General features: G+C 38.9%; 1 protein-coding gene and 1 long non-coding RNA gene across 5 annotated transcripts in view; one reads left to right on the forward strand and one right to left on the reverse strand.

Annotated features, from left to right (window-relative positions):
• The window catches only part of TMEM117 (transmembrane protein 117), a 497242-nt gene that overhangs the window by 383505 nt on the left and 91641 nt on the right, over positions 1–22096 (reverse strand). For 3 of the 4 annotated variants that reach the window (XM_086713605.1, XM_086713606.1, XM_025930316.2), the window contains one exon: positions 20434–20566. In XM_086713605.1, the coding sequence (XP_086569731.1) occupies positions 20434–20566 (133 nt within the window). The other variant, XM_086713608.1, reaches the window with a different exon arrangement.
• The window catches only part of LOC147579213 (uncharacterized), a 62867-nt gene continuing 48738 nt past the window's right edge, over positions 7968–22096 (forward strand). The window contains exon 1 of the long non-coding RNA XR_015253664.1: positions 7968–8024. This is a non-coding gene — a long non-coding RNA (uncharacterized LOC147579213). The remainder of the gene's footprint in view (positions 8025–22096) is intronic.

The following is a 22096-nucleotide window of genomic DNA, read 5'->3' on the forward strand; positions in this document are numbered from 1 at the left end:
ATCTCTGTGCCTTTACACAACACACGTTTGTTTCTCACTCATGCTACCTGTGCCATGCATGGGCCTCTGCTCACTCAGGGACCTGGGCTGACACAGGCTCATCACCTGGTAGCTGAACCATCTGGATCATGTGGTCTTAGAGGCCACGTTAGAAGAACAAAGCATGAAGAACCATACATCAGGGAAAGGGCCTGGGCCAATGATGGCACACATCACTTCTGGTTACAGTCACATGCTCTAACTGTAAGAGGGCTCAGAGATACAGAAACAAAATCTCTGTATTTGAGAAGAAGAGGAGAATCAAAATATTGTCAAGCATTGGTAGGTAACACTGCCCTCAAAACACAATTTGATAGGAAATATATATGGGTAAAAAGGCAATTAAAACACAGTGTGGTGAATGTTATGATGTGGATGATGCATGATATTATGAGAACATATAGAAGGAACACTTTTCCTGACCTTTAAGTAGCCATCTAAGGAGACACCTGAATAAATATGAGCTAGCCAGAGAATAAGCAATGGGAAAGGGGGTGGTGGGTGGAAGGACTTATTTGAAGACCCAGGAGTGAGAAAGCACAAATTTTATTCATAGAAGTAAAAGAAGTTCACTTTGGACGAACTTAGTGTTTTGGCAAAAGGAACAAAAGGGCAGAATAAAGAGGTGAGCTGGGGCCACATTATTTAGAGCCTTATAAACTTGGACTTTATTATGAAGACAATGAAAATCCACTGCAGAGTTGTAAGCAGGAATATCCAGGTTTTAGAGGAATCACCGCAGTATGGAAAATGAATGAGAAGGGGGTAGCCGCTGCAGAAATCCAAGGAAGAAACTAGGAGAGTAGCAGTAAGCATAAGTCTACGTAGATGGATTTGAGAAACACTTAACAGGTAGAATCAAAGAGTCTCTGTGATTTACCGCACATCTGAGATAAGGGACCACAAGAAAGAATGAACAATATCTAAGTGTTTGGCCTTAGCAACTGGTTAGCTAACGAGCCATTCACTGGTAGGGAACAGAGGAAGCCGGCAGGGGTGGGGTCTGGGGTGTGAAATGAGTTCAACTGTGGATTTATTTAGCTTGAATATTGTTGATATACTCAAATAGATATTAGTCAGTATGATATGAAACCCAGAACTAAAATTAGGGATAAATATAAATATTTTAGAATCACACATATAAAAATATTCAATTAAGCCAAAAGGGTCGATCTCATTCAAGGAGCCTGAATAGAATAAGAAAATCAGACTACAACCCTGAGTGATGGGAGCCTAAAGAACACTATAAGAGCAGTACCATGAGCGGAGAGAATAAAGAAAGGAGGGAAAGGTATGGCATCAAAAACCAAGAAGGTAGAGCATTTCAAGATCGCAGGAAAGGCGGTAAGTGCCAAGTGCTAGAGCTCCCTCCCCCTCTCCGGTAGAGCAAAATAAAGACTGAGAGATATCCATTGGTTGGTTTGACTAGGAGATCACAGGTGACCAAGTAGATTTGGGACCTGCACACGATGATGTCAAGACTCGTGGCAAAGAGCAAGACGGAGATAGGTGCTAAAGCCTCTTAGTGAGTGAAAGGGATAATCACCAAGTTACTAGAAGACAGAATGGAACAAGTACAAGGTGAATGCCGGAAGCCTCCAAGGACTTTATATGAGGGTGGGGGGTGTGATTTTAAATTAATTTTTGAAGACATAATAATAAATCTGCACTGCACATTAACAAACGTCTATCACAAAGAATATTTTGCTTCTATCCTCTTTTGAAACATTAAAGGGAATTTTTTTGCTTCGTTCTCCAAAGTAAAAGGATATTCCTGTGGCTCTGTTGTGCTTTCTTTGATTAGAGATGTTGTGACATTACTAGCTGAAAGGATTTTTATCTATCTTTTTATATTTCCGCTTGCAATATAACTCTTACTTCCTAAAGTAAAATTCAAACTCATTTCCTACTAAAAGGATATACTCATAAATCAGTGTGTCACACATGGCTCATGAGGAAGTGTTAAGTGATTTTAGTAAGAATTATTTGCACATGTGCAGGCTGCAGTAAAAACTGCCAAGTCTGGAAATAGTTTTAAGTACAGGTACTTTCTCATGCCTAACTAAAAGAGCATGACACCATTATTCCTAAATTGAAGTGGTATATGGCACCTATAATCTGATGACTCTAAGAATCTGTACTGTGCTAAAGAAAGAAACTGAAAATTCCTGTAGCGTTTTAGCTACCCCTATAGTCAGAATAGTATGGGAAGTTGCCTGAACATAATCTTCCTTCAGCGGGTTTTTCAAGCCAAATATGTTACCTTTTCTGTAGCAAATACTAAAATTAGGCTTGAGGAAAAAGATCATAGAATTCTATACCTAGAAAAGAATTTAAGAAGTTACCTGCCAACTATGCTTTCCTTGGTCACAAGGTAGAACTTTAAACCATTCTTAAAAGACAACCCACCATCTGCGGAAGAAATTTGACTAACACCTCTCTGATGTGGTATCAAGCTTGCTGTTGTTGAAAAGGGCAAATATGGAAGACATTCTCCTTGGAAGCTAGTTAAGTTTTACCTGGGTGCCATACCTACAATTAGATTAGTCATTAAGACTAGAAATAAAGACCATATTGACAGACTTGGAAGGAAACAGCTCATTAAAAATTATTATTGGGCCGCTTGGGTGGCTCAGTAGGTTAAGTGACCGACTTTGGCTCAGGTCAGGATCTCACAGTTCATGAGTTTGAACCCTGCATCAGACTCTGCACTGACAGTGCAGGGCCCACTTTGGATCTTCTGTCCTTTCTTCTCTCTGCCACTTCCTCTGTCTCTGTCTCTGTCTCTCTATCTCTCAAATAAATAAAACATTAAAAAAATCTTCTTTGTTGGGCACCTGTGGGGCTCAGCTCAGGTCATGATCTCACAGTTCGTGGGATAGAGCTCTGTGTCAAGCTCTCCACTGACAGCATCTCTCTCTCATTCCAAATAAATAAATAAATAAATAAATAAATAAACAAACAAACAATCATTTAAAATTCACTGTTATATTTACTGTAAGGATTTGTTAGGAATGTTCTTGAGGATGTCATTCTCTACATTTTAGAGGGTTCTCTTTATGAAAACTCACAGGAAAATTTTCCTTTTGGTTTTCCTAAGAAAGACCTGTAGTGCTTCTCCCAAATATACATTGTATAATGCAATGCATGGTCTTTAAGCCTGAGACTGGGTTCTCTGTTGATTACTTGCTAATATTTTATGGGACAGCTTTAACGTTTCCCCACCATCAACATGGAGGAAGATATCCAGAAAAGCATGGAGCAGAAAATAAAATTAGTGCAGAGACTGAAGAAGAGTATAGGAAAAACTACACAGCATACAAAGGGAATTTGTTTTGTGGCAATTCTAGATGTGTGTGTGTGTGTGTGTGTGTGTGTGTGTGTGTGTGTGTGTGTCTGTGTGTCTGTTGTGTGTCTGTGTCTATGTATTTTTTTTCTTTCTGAACATTTTCATCACACAGAACCCACTATTTAAGTACAGTATATTAACTATTCACTGCTGAGGAATAAATTATCCCAAAATGTAGTGGTTTGTAACAGTAAGCATTTATTATCTCACAATTTCTGTGGGTCAGCAATCTGAGCACAGTTGAACAGCATCCTCTGGCTCAGAGGCCAGGTCACAGGCTACAGTTCCCACACCAGCAGAGGCAACAGTCTTCTCAAGGCTTGATTTGGGGAGGCCTGGCTTACAAACACACTCACATGACTACTGGTGGGTCTTAGGTCCTTGAGAAATGTTTGGAAACAGCTCCTTGCCACACGGGCCTCCCATAAGACTACAGAAATTGTGTGTGGTAATTTTGCTCCAGAGTAAGGGTTCCAAGAGAGAGACAGACAGACAGACAGAGACAGAGATGGAGACAGACAGAAAACAAGGCAAACAAGACAGAAGTCTAATCTTAGAAATAACACCCCATCATCTTACTATATTTTATTCATTAAAAGCTAGCCACTTGGTTCAACCTACACTCACCCTACACTGGCTTGAATATCAGAAGCAGGGAACATCAGGACCACCTCAAAGGCTGCCCACTGCATACAGTCACTGTCATTTTCTCCTATGACAGGGGTCCCCCTTTACTTCAATCGGGATCTGAGTTGAAAAAAAAATGGAGCTTGATAGGTTTGCCTTAAGCAAAATGGAACGTATTTAAATTTTCTTAAGCAATAGTCATGCGAGCAGAAAATGGAATTCACTTGGTCAGTTAGTCCTTAACCTTGACCACACTTTGGTCAATAATAAGGCCTTTCCTGAGGCTTTACCATGAACATGAATTTGTAAAACTTTCCAGGAACTCATTCTTACTATATTCTAACCTGATACAAGTTATTCATGGACAAGAGGCCATGAGATCCTTTATCTTGAAACAATCTCATGGTCCCTATTAGAAACTGAACTTGGCTACAAAGTAATTACAACTGTCCAGGAATATTCAGTGTGCATCAAGGCCAAGTCTTCTTTCTAGAACATCCCCAGATGATCCTTTTTCTATCCAGGTCTCTCTCTATTCTCTCCTACTGATTTTAGGTAGGGCAACCATATGTGTCAGAGTGCCCCGACGCCACAGTTTAAGTAATGCTTTGTAGTTTTCTTCCTTATTTCTACTCTGGCTACAGGGAATGGGATAAAGGGATCACCTTGTATCCTCTTCTTTTGCTAGTGGGAAGGGTTCAGCGAAAGAAAAGGCAGAAGTGAAACAGGAAATGCTCATTGCTAACTCTTCCCAATCTCTCTGTTCTCCAAGCAGTGGTGCACAGTCAACATATATTTAATAAAAGAAGAAAAGGCTCAGACTATTGAGCAGAATTTGAAAGATATATGTGGCACGGATAAAATACACCTAAGGACAACATTTAAAACAAAGTAAGCTAAATTCACAGGAAAAATATGGGCAAGGCTGTTTTGACTCCCTCTTAACCCTTCTGGGCAAATGAGAACTTCTTGGCTAGCTGTAAGAGCAGACAGAGCAATCCACAAAGCAGATGGCTCCAATCCAAGCCAATTATACAGGTCACAATTTCCCAGTCCAGTGCTTTTCCTGGGCTACAATGAAAGAGATAACATAGATATGCAACCATGTGATTTACTATCTACTCTGCCTTCAACCAAAGTTGGGAAGAAACATTGCTATGAGCAGTGCTATGCCCAGAAGCTTTCAGGCTGAGGTTCAATTTAATTATTTTTTTTTCTTTTTTAATTCAAATTCTTCCCCTCTCATGACCTCATCTTTTGCCTTTAGCAAACTCCTCCTTAACTTTCCCAGAAGGAGGAGTTGACTTGAACAAATATTCTGTACCTCCAATTATTTCTTCACTCACACTATAATATTGCTAGCATGGAAAGGGGGCCCTGTTGCCAGGGCAACCAGGAGGAGTGCATAAGTTCAGCCTCAGTTGGATTCTCTATTCTAATTGATCAAATTCCAGCTGTGTTCTTGACTTATCCCAATTTTGTAGACATAAGAAGGCAAAACATCTCATAATTTCTCTGACAAATTATATATTTACCCATATCTTCATAAGGTCCCACTGACCAGTGTCTTTTCTCCTAAATCCACTAACTCAACTCATTTATTTCTAATAATCATAGATGACATTGAAAGTGTTCAGAACAGACATGGCATGAGAAACACCCAACACAATGAATATATTCACCAAATCAAATCTTGTGTACTAGAGGTACACAAGAACTGAACCAGAGCATGTTAACTATCAATTGATCAATAATACCTTGAAACCATTCCTTCCTGCTATCAAATAGATTTCTCTGATCAATTACTGTGCTTTTAATTACCTGATTGGCCATATGATATTAACACTGCATACAACTAGATTAGATTCTGCATACACATCAATCAGATTTTGATGTGAAATTCATTCATTCCTTTTCTGTCACATCATAGTTACAATGATTTTGTAAAAAATCATTATATATATATCCCCTTTATAGGAAGAAAGACACTGTTAGAAAGTGCAGAAGGAGGCTTGGAACTGCAATCATACCATGTACCTGGAATAATGCTACTGACTACCATATGCGGCCACTCTTACCTCAACTAGGAAGCGATTATGTGCTTCCTGATATCCTAATTCTTCCTGGATACAGTTTCCAGTCTCCTTGTACTTGGTTGGGGCCAAGTAATTAGTGCTAATCAAAGTTGTGTGTCAACTAGTCTTTAACAAAGCAGTAAAGAGTATCCAATGGAAAAAAGACAGTCTCTTCAACAAGTAGTGTTGGGAAAATTGGACGGTGACATGCAGAATGAAACTAGACCACTTTCTTACACCATACACAAAAATAAATTCAAAATAGATAAAAGACCTAAATGTGAGACAGGAAACCATCAAAATCCTTGAGGAGAACACAGGCAGCAACCTCTGTGACCTTGGCCAGAACAACTTCTTACTAGATATGTCACCAAAGGCAAGGGAAACAAAAGAAAACATGAACTATTGGGACCTCATCAAAATCAAAAGCTTCCACACAGTGAAGGAAACAATCAACAAAACTAAAAGGCAGCCTGTGGAATGGGAGAAGGTAATTGTAAATCACATATCTGATAAAGGGTTAGTATCCAAAATCTGTAAAGAACTTAACAAACTCAACACCCAAAAAACAAACAGCCCAGGTAGGAAATGGGCAGAAGACATGAATAGACACTTTTCCAAAGACGACATCCAGATGGCTAACAGACACATAAAAAGATACTCAACATCACTCATCATCAGGGAAATACAAATCAAAGCCACAATCGGATACCACCTTACACCTGTCAGAATGCCTAAAATTAACAATACAAGAAACAATAGGTGTTGGAGAGAATGCAGAGAAAGGGGAACCCTCTTGCACTGTTGATAGGAATGCAAATTGGTGCAGACACTCTGGAGAATAGTAAAGAGGTTCCTCAAAAGAATGGAAAACAGAATTACCCTATGATCCAGCAACTGCCTTATTAGGTATTTACCCAAAGGATACAAACACAGATTTGAAGGGATACATGCACCCTTAAATTTATAGCAGCATTATCAACAATAGCCAAACTATGGAGAGAGCCCAAATGTCCATCAACTAATGAATGAATAAAGAAGATGTGGGGTGTGTGTGTGTATATATATATATATATATATATATATATATATATATATATAATGGAATATTAATCAGCTATCAAAAAGAATGGAATCTTGCCATTTCAATGACATGGATGGAGCTAGAATGTATTATTATGCTATGTGAAATAAATCAATCAAAGAAAGACAAATACCATATGATTTCACTCATATGTGGAATTTAAGAAATAAAACAGATGAACATATGGGAAGCAGGGGGAGGGGAAGGGGAAGAGGAGAGAGGAAAACAGACCCCAAGAGACTCTCAGTGATACAGAACAAACAGAGTTGAAGGAGGGAGGTGGGTGGGAGATGGACCAAATTGGTGATGGGTATCAAGGAGGGCATTTGTTGTGATGAGCATTGGGTGTTGTATGTAAGTGATAAATCACTAAATTCTACTCCTGAAACCAATACTGCACTGTATGTTAACTAAAATTTAAATTAAAAAAAAATTTTGGGGTGCCTGGGGGGCTCAGTTGGTTGAGCGTCTGACTTTGGCTCAGGTCATGATCTCACAGCTCATGAGTTCGAGCCCCATGTCAGGCTTTGTGCTGACAGCTCGGAGCCGGGAGCCTGCTTTGGATTCTGTGTCTCCTTCTCTCTCTGCCCTTAACCCACTCACAGTCTGTCTCTGTCTCTCTCAAAAGTAAATAGACATTAAAAAAATTTTTTTTTAATTTTTTAGTTAAAAAAAAAAAAGAAAGATGTTTTTTACACAGTTAAAAAAAAAAATTGTGAGAAGAAGTTACATTCCATCAGAATGTTGAATTATTTCCCTGAGACTCCAGGAGCAACTCTCAACATTACAATCCTCCCAGAGGGAGGATGATGAAGCAGAGTCCTCCAATCGACTCACAATGAAATGTAGTGTGAGTAAAAAACAAATTTCATTGCCTTAAGCCATTGAAATTTTGGATTTGTTTGTTACTGACACAGACTCTAACCCATCCTGACTGGTAGGATCTTAGTTTTAAGATCTTATCACTGGAGCCTCCTGTTCAGTGTTCTAATTCTGAGATACCAACTTCAGTGGCTTTTAACATGGAGCCCATAAACTCCCTCACACTGTACGCAAAATTTAGGAGGCTGGGGAAGAAGATCCACGGTGTTCATTAAATTCTCCAAAACTCCTGACTTTAGCTCTGCCTTGTTGCTGATTCTTAAGTAATCTATGAGTTTAGTCTCTAACCATGATAGGTAACCTCTGGTTGCCAACCTTGACTTGGATCTCCTTGCCCTAGACTCCTACCTTGTCTTTGTAACTCATCATCATTCACTGTCTGGCTATGATGAAAATGTGCCTGTGACCTGCCTCCAGAGCTGAACCAGCTCTGGATACTTGTTTGATCTCAAGGAGATCAGTCTTTAAACTGTAACTGGTAATCAGTGCCCAAAGTAGGTACTCAAAAAATGTTCTTTTAATCAACGAGGCTGATCTCAAACAGATCAACAGTGTCTGATACCTTGCTCCTACGAAAGATAAGGAAAAATGGCTATTGTGAATTTTAATTAAAAACCCTCCCAAAGCCTGATGAGTCTAGGTAATAAAGTCTCTAGAAGCAATTCCCCAAATAGGTGCACAAATCTAGCTTTTCTACTAGTTTAATTTAGGTCATTGAATTTTTAGAAACTTACCCTAAACTGACTTACCTTAGATGATGTAGTAAAGTGATAATCAAGGCCACCCTATCCAGACAAGTGAATTGTTTAAGCAGCTGACGTTCTGTAGCTTAGCTGTCCTTTCTGCTGAGCCCTGTGTTAACTTAACATGATCCTAACAGAAATATCATATCTGTTACTCATTTAAGACCTATGTAATCCTGTTCACTTATCAGTTTTATGTAGATCCACATATTCAGTTAAGATGTCACTGTAAGGTTCAGTATAAGCTACAGCCTCTTATCTCTCTGTAGTAACTTATAACTTTATCATCAATGATTCATTCTTTTAAGTTTATTTATTTGAGAGAAAGAGAGTGCATGCACACACACGAGCAGGGGGAGGGGCAGGGGAGGTGGAGGGGGAGGGAGAGGTGGGGAGAGAGAGAGAATCCCAAGCAGGCTCTGCGCCGTCAGCAGAGAGCCCAATGTGGGGCTCAATCTCACGAACTGTGAGATCATGATCTGAGACAAAATCAAAAGCCCGGCGCTTAACCAACTGAGCCACCCAGGTGCCCTGATCAATGATTTATTTTATATGCTTAGCTTTAAGTTTGCACATCAAATTCTCTAATAAAAGTAAAATGGTTTAATAAATAAATTTGACTATCTAATAAATATTATATATACATATACATGTATAACAGTATATTGAATAACACATACTATTACATATAATATACATTTTATATTAAAAATGTGCATATTTAGGGGCGCCCGGGTGGCTTAGTCGGTTGAGCATCTGACTTTGGCTCAGGTCATGATCTCACAGTTCGTAAGTTTGAGCCCCGCATCGGGCTCTGTGCTGACAGCTCAAAGCCTGGAACCTGCTTCAGATTCTCCCTCTCTGCTCCATCCCCACTCATGCTCTGTCTCTCTCGGTCTTAAAAATAAATAAAACATTAAGAAAAAAAATTGTTTTAAATGTGCATATTTAGGTAGTATATGGATAATCTTGAAGCAAAGAAATCTATTAACATTTTTCCTAAAAAACTGAACATGTGGTATATATTCTTCTCTATTATTACACAGAATGCTGAACATCTTAATGCTTTGCAACATCCCTGGGAACCATCCTCCTCATCTTTTAAAATATGCATTTTGGGGGGAGAGGATTAAACTATGTAGTCTACAAAATACAAGTCAAAATCTAATACCCCTTTTCTGTCTTCATATTTTGTGTATATTTTACTAATCTTTTATTGTAAAGGACGTAAAGCAGGTTTTTTTTTTTTCAATTAGGTAAGGGTATCCATTTAACACATTACTTAAATATGATGTTTTTCTATGTCTTTTGTAACTAACTGGTTCAAGTATTTTATGCACATTTGCTTCTCTAAGAAAAAAAAAAAAAAGTAGAGCGTCAGGGTACCCTGGCAGTAGCCTAAAGGAAACTGAAATAGAAAGAAGCTAAGCAGTTCCAATGAGATTCTCCTCTCGAGGAAAACACAAGCGGGGCTCATTTATCTTTACCACAGAAAGGCACTATCCTCCCGATCCGGTGCAAGAGTAGAAGTTGTAGACATTCCTGACTCAGCAGCCAGAGTAGTGAACACAACAGTGCTACAAGTGATGTTACCTTGACAGGGAACGATCGGAATGATGAAACATTTTATTATCAGAATTCTGTTTACTGGTTCTCTGATTCCCTCAAGAATAACTATGGGGTTAATAGGTGACAAAGGGGGTTACTTGTCACCGAAATGTCACTTTCTCAGCTCGTGCTGGGTCCCTCTTATTCATTTATTAAATTAAACTATATAACTTCTGATAAAACGTAAGCCTCAGGCTATCATATACATCAACTTTTCATGCCTGGAAAGTAATGATTTCCTACATGTTCACCACTGGGAAAAAGGGACTGAGATGAAAATTAAAGATATTCATTATTACACAGTCTCTGGATAATGGATATTCACACACATGCACAGATGCATGACTGCCACGTCATTAATTCCCATGTTATCATCAATAATTTCACCAAATGTTCCCTCTTTTCAAAAAAGACAAACTTAGCAAATAATCATTTAGTAACTTAATATATGTTTGATTTCCTCTTCTGAATCCTGATTAAATATTATATTAGCTCTGTGTATTTGCTTTTCATTGATGAAAAATAAGGAACAGTTTATGTATATTCATAAAGATGCATTCATAGCACTTGAACTGAGTGCTATGTATTGCATATACTAATCTGACTCTATAATGCAAGTATATTTAAGATTATGTATTATGTACTATTATGGCATAGGAAATTAATATTTATTGAAGACCTACTAGTGCTAGTTTGCATACATTGATAATAATCACCATAGTTGTAATGACAATAAAGTAGTAAGATCATTGACATGTATTATATCATTTTGTTATAATGGCCGAAGTACTTACTGTTATCATTATAACTAATACTTACTGAGAGCTAAAGTACTTGAGAAACTAAAATATATTTTCTATTATTATAAAAGCAACTAACACTTATTAGGAGCTCATTACATGGTGGGCAGCACACCAATCTCTTTGCACACATTGTCTTCTTTGTCACAACAACCTTAACGCAGTACTAACATCCCCATTTTGCATCAGTGGAAATGTGGCTCCGGACAGTGAAGTTTGCCTGGGGTCACATAGCAAAAAAGAGTGTCAGCACACAAGTCCATGCTATTTCTAGGACAACACATTGCCCTCCGTACAAAGCAAAGCCAATGGTGACCGAGATTATGTTTAGTTTGTTTCTCCACTTTGGAAGCATGCATTTCCCCAAGATTAACAATAATAATGGTGAGGTTGATAATAGTAAACCCAGTAACAATCCTGTAACAGCAACCTATGTCTTAAAAATGAGAAACGGTCTAACTTTTCCAAGTTATTTTTGCCAGTGAGCGGCTAAGATGGGGCTAAAGTCCAGGTCTTTCAATTGCCGCATTCGAATTTTTCCCCTGTAACAAGCTGATAAACTATTTAATGAGAGAGTCGAAATAAGCAACTGTAAACAAGGATCATGGAACACCTCTTAAGTGTGTCAAAACAATGTCGATTCTGGACAGATAATAATGCACTCGCACACAGTAATAAGGATGCAACATCGATTGTGTTTTTCATTAGTGTTTTAAAACTTCATCAATTCAGACAACACTTACAGTAAACTCGTGATAATTTGGCTGTGCTGCGCTATTTTACCTTTGTACTATCAAAACCAAGTAATGCGAAACCAATACTATTAAAAGCAGCCAACTGTGCCCTATTGCTATACTGCCTCTGGCTGGCTAAGTAAGTCTCCTTCTCCCTTGCCCCACCCACTCCCCTTTCCCTTCCCTCCCTCCCTTTCTCTCTCACCAAGCCTGCCTCCCTCCCTCCAGCACCCCACTGGGTCAGCCCCCACGACCAGACCCAGCCATTCACTTCCAACTTTTCTTCTCTCCAGCCCATTCTCAGCAACCAGCTCAGGCCCCTTACTCCCAGCCTTGGTAATTAATTGTACTATTATTGTGAATTAATCGTACAAGCAAGTCAATGTTTAGCCTAATTAAGAATGAAGCCAACAAATTATGTAAAGCACCACTCCAGCAGAATTTGCATTCAGCCTTGCATTAGCAGCCAATCAAGCTTTTCAGCTATTGACTCAAGTATTTTCAGACTTCATGAATACCTACAGCCAAGCTTTCCCCCCATCCCAGCTTCTAAACCCAGCCCAGGGACTCCATCCTTCATCTGTCCCTCTAGGCCCACCCCTTGAAAAACAATAGATCTCTCTTTTCATTTACTAAAATTTAAATGGATAATTTGGGACATTAATAGTGTTGTTAGTTTACGTCACACAAAAACTGTAGTGTTTAACATTACAAAAGACCATTTAAATTTTTTCTTGCCATCTCCCAAAATAAATATAGCACTTTTAAAAACAACAAAACACACACACAAACGTCCCTTCCTCCAAAGGAAGCTACCAGTGTAAACAACGGTAGCAGGTCACCAACTTTGTACTTGAAAAATAGCAAGTGAAAATCAGGGTTCTTAACAGAAAGAAACATGCACCACAGCCGTAACTATCTAGATCAGTGGTGACCAGAAAGAGAAAAAAATGTTTGAGTAAGGAATCTGAAAGCATTAGTGAAGGTTTTAAAAATAGTGGACATAGGAAGGAAAAAAGTACTGCATGGAGTGAAATTTCACCCTGAATTTTTCCATTAAAGTGAAACTCAACTTTGGGAAAAATAATGGGCCGAAACCTAGACCTCTAGCAACAGAAACTAAAGCTATAAATCAGTCTTTTCTGATATGACATATGGACACACAGATGGACCAGAGTAACAGTCATTCTTTACAAAATGAGGATAAGAAGAGCATGGGGGGCTAAGGTCTAGGTCAGCTGTGCACATACCCTTGAGAGAGCATTAGCGCTTGAACCGTTTCATCCAGCCTGTAGACAAGTCTGTGCCAGTCTCTTGCTTGGTCATTTTTTTCCTACTCATTCTTGCTTGCTTTTGCTGTTCCCTCTGTACATAAAAGCCATGCATCTCAGATTTTAGGAAAGTGTCTATTTTAACTATTTCCTCTTGTCACCACTCCTAGGCCTATCACCCTTACAGCACATCCACTGAATGTGCTTACCACACCCAGACATTTAATGAGCTCTCCACATAAGTTCTTACTTACTAAAACTGATCAGAAACAGAACAGAACGGAGACGATCTATTCCATTTTCATTACACCCATCACCAAATTCTTACCTTCATTTTTTTCCAGATTCTGAATATGAACGCTAATATTTATTTTCAAACTTGCCTGAATCAAATCACTTTGTCTCACTCAGTTCTCAATTTTTGTCTCGGCAACACTTAACACATATTGATGTATTAATTAATATTTGTGACACTTCTCTGGAAAAAGATGTGTATTAGGAAGAAGAAAACTTTGTCATTATCACTAGAAAACGTCAGCGTCTTCATATCCTGCCCTAAGTAGGATGCACCCTGTGGAAAGTTATTCCAGTTCACAGAGGAAATTTTATCAGTCTGTCAAGTGTCTAATTTCCTCAGTGCTAAACACAACATTTATCCTTGTAATACTGGAATAAGTCTATAAACATGTATATATATGCATGTGTGTATATGTGTGTGTGTGCATGCGTGCCTATGTGTTTATATATACTATTATTTAAACTTGTTTTAGAACATAAAAAGAGGCCAAGTGCATCACATATTAAGTACTTATTATAGAGATCACTAGGTGGGTTTCTTCAGAAAGCTCACTAACAATTAGGAAGGCAAATATTTCAAACCAAGTTTCAAAAATTCAAAAGAAGGAAGATTCTCTTCAGAGAAAACCTGCCTACCACATGGCGAGGCAGTCTAAGCTTAAAACATGCCTTTTGCTGCCACCAAGTGGCTGTTTTCAGAATCTTTTTATGAACAGAACTGGAGCGTGCGTGCTTGCTTTCGTACCATTTCATTCCTTATACATTATACATGTTATTCTTTGGGGAATTGAGATATCTGAGAAGGCCAGGCAAACATTTCCTAAATTAGGGCTTTATACATTTGATGCCGTAGAAATTCCATGACTAAGAAGTTCTTCAGAAAATGATGTCACAAAGGGTGTAAGGTATCTAAACACTAAAAAAAAAGACTCTTCCCAGCCCTATATGACTTGCTCAGTTTCTGGTCAGTAAAGACCTCAACCTCACTAGATTCTACACCTGAAACTAACGCTAACTGGAATTTAAATAAAAACTTGAAGAAAATTAATTAATTAATTAATTAATTAAAGAACACAATGTGGACTCGAGCACACCTCTATTTCTGTCAAACAGAGATTTCTAAATGGATTGGCCTTAACATACCTAGTTGAACACAGAGGAAATCAAAACAACTGGGGGGGTGGGGGGAGTCATTTAGAATCATTTTTAGGGGCGCCTGGGTGGCTCAGTGGGTTGAGTGTCTGACTCTCAATTTCAGCTCAGGTCATGATCTCAGGGTCATAGGACATGCTTAACATGGACCCAGCTTAGGATTCTCTCTCTTTCCTCTGCCCCTCTCCCCTGCTTGCGTTCTTTTTCTCCAAAAATGAACAAACAAACAAGCAGATAGATAGATAGATAGATAGATCGATAGATAAAACAAAATAATAAAAATGTCTTTAGAATCATTTTTAACCAAGGCAAGTCCATCACTGTGGAAGGAAATAGGAAATGGTCTGGTTTCTTTCCTACTAATGTCTCTTTCTTGAGGCTGCAGTCCTGTTTGGGAACAATGCAGCATATTGCGGGACTGGGATTACCACAAAACCCTAATTTTTTTTTTTTTTAATTTTTTTTAACGTTTATTTATTTTTGAGACAGAGAGAGACAGAGCATGAACGGGGGAAGGGCAGGGAAAGAGGGAGACACAGAATCGGAAGCAGGCTCCAGGCTCTGAGCCATCAGCCCAGAGCCTGACGCGGGGCTCGAACTCACGGACCGCGAGATCGTGACCCGGGTGAAGTCGGACGCTTAACCGACTGAGCCACCCAGGTGTCCCAAAACCCTAATTTTTATCTTAACTGATTCCTTTGCCTCTTTTTCTTTGACTGTCTTCCCTTTTCGCTCCCAAGAGACAGTTAATTAAACATTAATTGAATGACAGGAAATTGCTAACTTAAAAACAACACAAAACTGAAATGCGGTAGCAGCAGCCCCTTTGGGATTCCAAGAACACAGCACCATTCCTCTTGGGGTCCTGGTTCCTTTGACTGCAAAATGCATTAATGTGATTTTGGTTATGAAAGGAAAAGTCCCAGATAAATCAAAGTGGACAGAAGTAGAGATGAAAGAGAACTAAATTGCTCTATATAATGAACCAGAAAAATTTTAGAAGTTTTTTTTCTGGAATTCCAGAATTCTGGAAATGCAGGGGGCTCCAGAGAAAAGTAGGAATCTAAAACTTATTATTATTATTTTATAATTTATTGTCAAGTTAGCTAATAACATACAGTGTATATAGTGTGCTCTTGGTTTCGGAAGTAGATTCCCGTGATTCATCGCTTACATACAACACCAAGTGCTCATCCCAACAAGTACCCTCCTCAATGCCCATCACTCATTCCCCCCCCGCCCACATCAACTGTCAGTTTGTTCTCTGTACTGAAGAGTCTCTCATGGTTTGCCTCTCTCTCTGTTTGAAACTATTTTTACACCTTCCCTTCCCCCATGGTCTTCTGTTGATTTTCTCATTGCACACATGAGTGAAAATATTTGATATTTGTCTTCCTCTGACTGACTTATTTCACTTAGCATAATACCCTCCAGTTCCATCCATGTTGTTGCAAATGGCAAGATTTCATTCTTTCTCATCACTGAAGGGTATTTGATCATATATATAAGCCACATCTTCTTTATCCATTCACCAGTTGATGGACATTTGGGCTCTTTCCATAATTTGACTATTGTTGAAAGCACTGCTATAAACATTGGGGTACATATGCCCCTATGAATCAATACTCTTGTATCCTTTAGGTATATTCCAAATAGTGTTATTGCTGGGTCTAGGGTAATTATATTTTTAATATTTTGAGAAGCCTCCACACTGTTTTCCAGAGTGGCTGCACCAATTGGCATTCCCGTCAACGGTGCATGAGGAGAACCTGAAACTTAGAAAAGAGAATAGGGGCACCTGGGTGGCTCAGTGGGTTAAGCATCCATCTCTTGATTTCAGCTCAGGTCATGATCTCACAGTTGATGGCTTTAAACCCCTCCATCAGGGTCTGAGCTGAAAGTGCAGAGGCTGCCTGGGATTCTCTCTCTCCCCCTCTCTCTGCCCCTCTCTCACTCATGTGTGTTGCACTTTCCCTCTCTCTCTCAAAAGAAATAAAATAAACATTAAAAAAGAAGAAAAGAAAAGAGAATGGCCAGGGATTAGGGGGTGGGTTCTAAAATCCCAAGGAAAATGTATATTAAAACCATAAAATTATGCTTATGGTTATGAATTTCTCAGAACTTTTTTCTAAGCAAAGCCCAGCCTGTCAGACAAGCCTCCTAGATGCTGCCTGTGCTGGTAGTTATATTTTCTAGTCCATCTTCTGTAGCACTCTGCAGAACCACTGAAGTTAGGAGTGCTGTTTCCATTCTCACCTAAAACGAGCCCAAATCCTGATCTCTGGTCCTGCTATGAGAGGTAAACTCAAACCCCTATGTTACTGCCTCGGAGTGTCACTACACAGGCTTACTGCCCTGGTTTTCAGATCCTTCTTCATTTTTGGCCTCTGGGATTTTTCTTTTTCTTTTCTTTCTTTTTTTTTTTTTTTTTAAGTTTATTTATTTATTTTGAGACAGAGAGACAGAGCATGAGCAGATGAGGGGCACAGACAGAGGGAGAGAGAGAATCCCAGGCAGGCTCTGCACTGTCCACACAGAGCCTGACTCAGGGCTTGAACTCAAGAAACCTGAGATCATGACCTGAACTGAAACCAACAGCCAGATGCTTAACCAACTGAGCTACCCAGGCACCCCTGGCCTCTGGGGTTTTTTGTTACATCTGGGTAAGCTCAGCTATGCAGAGCTATGCACAGTCTATCAGGCTGCATTATATTTTCCATCGTTTCCAAAGACTTTGTAGGACAGCCTACTTAGCCAACGTGTAAAAATGAAGTTGCTCATAAAATGTCTATAATGTAAAAACTCTGCCAAGGATCGGAGCCTTAACTATAGCAGAATCCTGATCCACAACCTCAAACATTTATAGAAAGATGAGTTTTCATCTTGATGACTTAAAACATAAAAGAAGTTACAAAAACAGCAGCATTTTGGTGGGGTGTGGTGTAGAGGGGTGGAAAGAGAATCAATGGGGGGATACTTTCCTCATAGTAGTAGGACATATGGGCTGTCTTGAGCCCTGGTCCCTTTAGTCCGGTCAGCGAACTTACCTCTCTCCTTCTCCATTTGACCGCCTCTCAGCTTGACTCTCCAGAGATGGCTAATGCCATAGAGCTAGTGCACGCTTCAGGGAATTCACTCCAATGAGAACACCAGGAGCAGGCAACTTGACTCTCATCAAGCCAGTTCTGGCTAAAACTCTTGAGGTTCTGGTCAGATAAACCTAGGGGTTTTGTTCTCTATAAGGAGGGATCAAAGGACTCTGGCTCAACCTAACTTTACAACCAATCCTAAAATTGGGGGGAAAAGGCAAATCACTCTAGGGAATCCTCTCAGAAATCCTAAAGAAGCCACAAACCAGGAAACACTGGAATCCTCAATGCCAATCAGATTCATTGTAAAGAATCCAGGATTCTTCTTCACCACCAGCAATCCTCTGATATAAAACTAGTCAGTCATGATATCCACATGCCTATCATCCTTTCCACACCCTCTGGCTCCATCATTCCCTGCCCTACAAAGGATGAGGCAATGCCTCAAATAACATGGTGAACCCTAGAGAGCCCCAATGCACAGATGCATCAATTTTCCCTAGGAATGGATTTTCCTCCAAGTTTACATTCCTACCTTAAAGTACTCACTAGTTCAAATGGCATGTGTCATTAAAGTTGGTAATATGTCTTTTATAAATGGTGATTTAATTTTTTTATTAGTAGAACTAAACCATTTGTCCCTTGCTTTGGATTTTTTAAAAAATTAAAAAGGGATTGCAGTAAGATGTCCCCTCAGGAAAAGACCCTTCTAAAAAAGGATGAGGCATATTGGTGAGGAGTTCAAGAGTTAGTAAAAATATGGAATACTGTATTTAGTCTGAAAATAAAAGAGAATCACTTTCAATTTTAGTTAAAATAGACGCATACAAATTCTCTTATTTTCTGCATATGCCTCCTACTTCTTTCAATTTTCAAACTCTGCTTGAAGGATTAAAAATACAAAGCAAAGCTAATAGACTTACAGTGACTGAGTAACAGAATCAACCAGCAATCAACTCTGTGCCACCCTAAGAGCAGGATGTATTACCAGAATTCACTACTTAATAGTCCAACTCCTCCTTTGTCAATGTCTAAAATAGAGATTTAATTATAATGTAACTTTAGACAAGTGACAGAACATGTCTGGTCCTCAGTTTCTTGATCTGTAAAATGGAGAGAATACAAAAACCTATTGCTTAGGGTCATTGTAAGGTGTAATTGAGTAGTGGTACTGAGTGCTTAACAGCTGTTAGCCCTCTGAAAGATTCATTTCAGTATTACAGTGTGCCAGGGGTCTTCCATTATTGCATTTAATTTATTACCTTGATATCTCCTTCTTCCCTCAGAATAAAAACTTCTGGTTAGCAAAGACCTCTTTAGCTCCATTTAAAAAAAAAAAAAAAAAGAATTAAAGAAGTCAACTTCCAAGAAGAGGGTATATTTTATATTTAATGTATTATTTTCAGCAACAGCTTAAAAAATGCAAGGTTTTTAATGGGTCCCTTCCCCTTCTGGCCCCAGTGCTAACAGTGCACAACACCTCTCTGACAGGTTGAGTTGTGTTGGGTAATTCCAAGAGCACCATTACCCGTTCCATTACTATCAGCACTGCGCTAAGGGTGAAGCTTGTCCTGACTTCCCTAGGTTAGAGTCTGTGACTCCATCATTTAAAAATAGACTCAGTAAATGGCATTATTCGAAACCCAAGAAACAACTACAAAGCATTCCGGTAGCTTCTTAAAGCCTGAACATTTGATCTAAATCTCACGTTCCACTTGGTACCAAAAAGGAACCTTTGTGAAATAACCTGCTTTCCCATTACTGTTCATCTCTTTTGATGGTGGGGGGAAAAAATAAAAATTTTAATTGAGCTATCCCTCTCAGCTTTGTGCTAGCTAACATCTGTACATAAGATCAAAACAATTGCAGTACAGAAGAGGCCGACAATCTTGCCTCGCCTATATTTAGAAGAAAATGATATTACCTAGCTTTCCAATCTATTGGGAAGGATAGATGAAAACCCTCCTTGGGAACTATTTCATTGCACAACAATATCTAACATGGTTTATTATTGTCACGAATCTAATTCTTAGTGCTGTTAGCTAAGCCCTTCTCCTTATATTCTGTTCTTAAACCTTACTGAGAGCAAACTAAGAATTGGAGAAACTTAAAAAAAAAACCTACAGTCTACTTGTTAGTACATCTTCATGCCACAGTGATTTGATTAGTGATTTGATAAGTATAGATCACAACCCTGGATTTAATACAGGGTGGCCCACTTTTAAGATGACCCATTCATAACAAAGTTCTCTCTGTTGGAACTGTCAAGAGAGTTAAAAAAAAAAATGCCACCAGTATCAAACACTTTTATTTAACCAGGCATTGCAGAGCAAAGGAATTGCAAATCTAAAGACCTTCATCTTAGCCCAGCCTTACTGAGTGTAAACAAGTCAGTAAGATTTCCCAATTCTCATATTCTGTCACTATAATGAAATTCTTACCTGCCCTCAAACTATCCACAGAGATATCCTAAAGGAGAAGGAACACAAGACAAGCACGGTAGAACACTACAAGCTCGTTGGAGGAAAGGCTCTAAATGTCTTAAGCAAGAAAAATGCACAGATTATCTTTACTGACAGTAAACTATCACAAAGAGGCTACTACAAGCTAAAAAATTCTCGTTGAATTTTTACGAATTTCAAACATAACACTCACCACAGTAGAAAGGGGAAAGATAACCTACCCCATGTTCCCATCCATTAGAAGAATCGTGTTGTAGATGTGAGAAAATATGAAGAGAAACAGAATTGTGCTGAAGAACATTGTCATCCATGACCCATGATCCTCTCGAAACATTTTTAACCGGAGCAACTGACCTGCGATAGAAAACAGTATTAGAAATTCATTGTACATCATAATTCCAAATTCATGCATCTTCACTTTACTTCACTGAATCTCTATTAGCTCCCCATATTCTGAAGACTTTGCCACAGAATTGCCTTATGGATCAAACCACCATGTTAATGTCCTTTCTGGTCTTTTGTAAATAAACGATCATGGACAAAGTCTAAGTCAACACCATATTATCCTGGAGCAAATGACACTAACATGAAAATCGAGTATGGTTTAGAAATAATTCATTATGCTGCCATGAAAACAAGATGAATTAGACCTCTACCATCCGCTATTTTCTATTTCACGAATGTGTTCTTGGTTTCTTGCATGAGAAAATTACTTAAGGCAAATGGTAAAGATAATTGCTTTTTGTCTCGTTACACCCACTCCCAATACTGACCAGTCAACAAAACGAAGGCAGAATTCACGTATACAAAGATCCAGCTGTTGAAGGTACATGAACACTTAAAGGGAAAACTCGAGTTTCTGTCATAAGATACAGACAACATAGCTTTTTTCTTAGCTAAAATATCCACACCTGCATACAGGCCTGTGGGTTGAAGGGGCAAGGGTTGGGGGGGGTGGGGCAGCATGTACATGTGTTATGGAGCTTGGTGTGGCTCCCAGCAAAAGGTTACTTCCACCATGATGCCTAAAATTCCATTTACAAAGATAAATGCTAAAATTAGAATGTTAAAATTCAAATATTTCAAGGAGGGAAAACGTGTTAAGATCAATACTAAAGTAAAAATTATGAAGATCAGAATTAATCCAGAAACGCTTTTCCTTTATGGTAGAGAAGAGAAATGAGACCATTAGTATATCCTGAAAGGTGAGGGAGATGACAAACCATGGGAGTAAGAAAAAATGAATGTAGGTCACCCTGGCTTCTCCTAAGATAAATTTTGTCTAGTATACTCATCTCCATTCCTGAGAAAGTTACCTAAATAACAATAAAGGCAATGATACACCTATAGGAACTACAGTTAAAATAGAGTAGGACTGAAATCTTATAATAGAATTTCTCACTAAAGAAAATATTCCCTTGGAGAGGATGTGGAGAAACAGGAACTCTCATGCATTGTTGGTGGGAATGCAAACTGGTGCAGCCACCCTGGAAAACAGTGTGGAGGTTCCTCAAAAAGTTAAAAATAGATCTACCCTATGACCCAGCAATAGCACTGCTAGGAAGTTACCCAAGGGATACAAGAGTGCTGATGCATAGGGACACTTGTACCCTAATGTTTATAGCAGCACTTTCAACAATAGCCAAATTATGGAAAGAGACTAAATGTCCACCAACTGATGAATGGATAAAGAAATTGTGGTTTATATACACAATGGAATACTACTTGGCAATGAGAAAGAATGAAATATGGCCTTTTGTAGCAATGTGGATAGAACTGGAGAGTGTTAGGCTAAGTGAAATAAGTCATACAGAGAAAGACAGATACCATATGTTTTCATGCTTATTTGGATCCTGAGAAACTTAACAGAAGACCATGGGAGAG

Source organism: Puma concolor, chromosome B4, assembly GCF_028749965.1.
Source record: "Puma concolor isolate L17-30 chromosome B4, mPumCon1.1.hap2, whole genome shotgun sequence".
NCBI classification, from domain to species: Eukaryota; Metazoa; Chordata; class Mammalia; order Carnivora; family Felidae; genus Puma; species Puma concolor.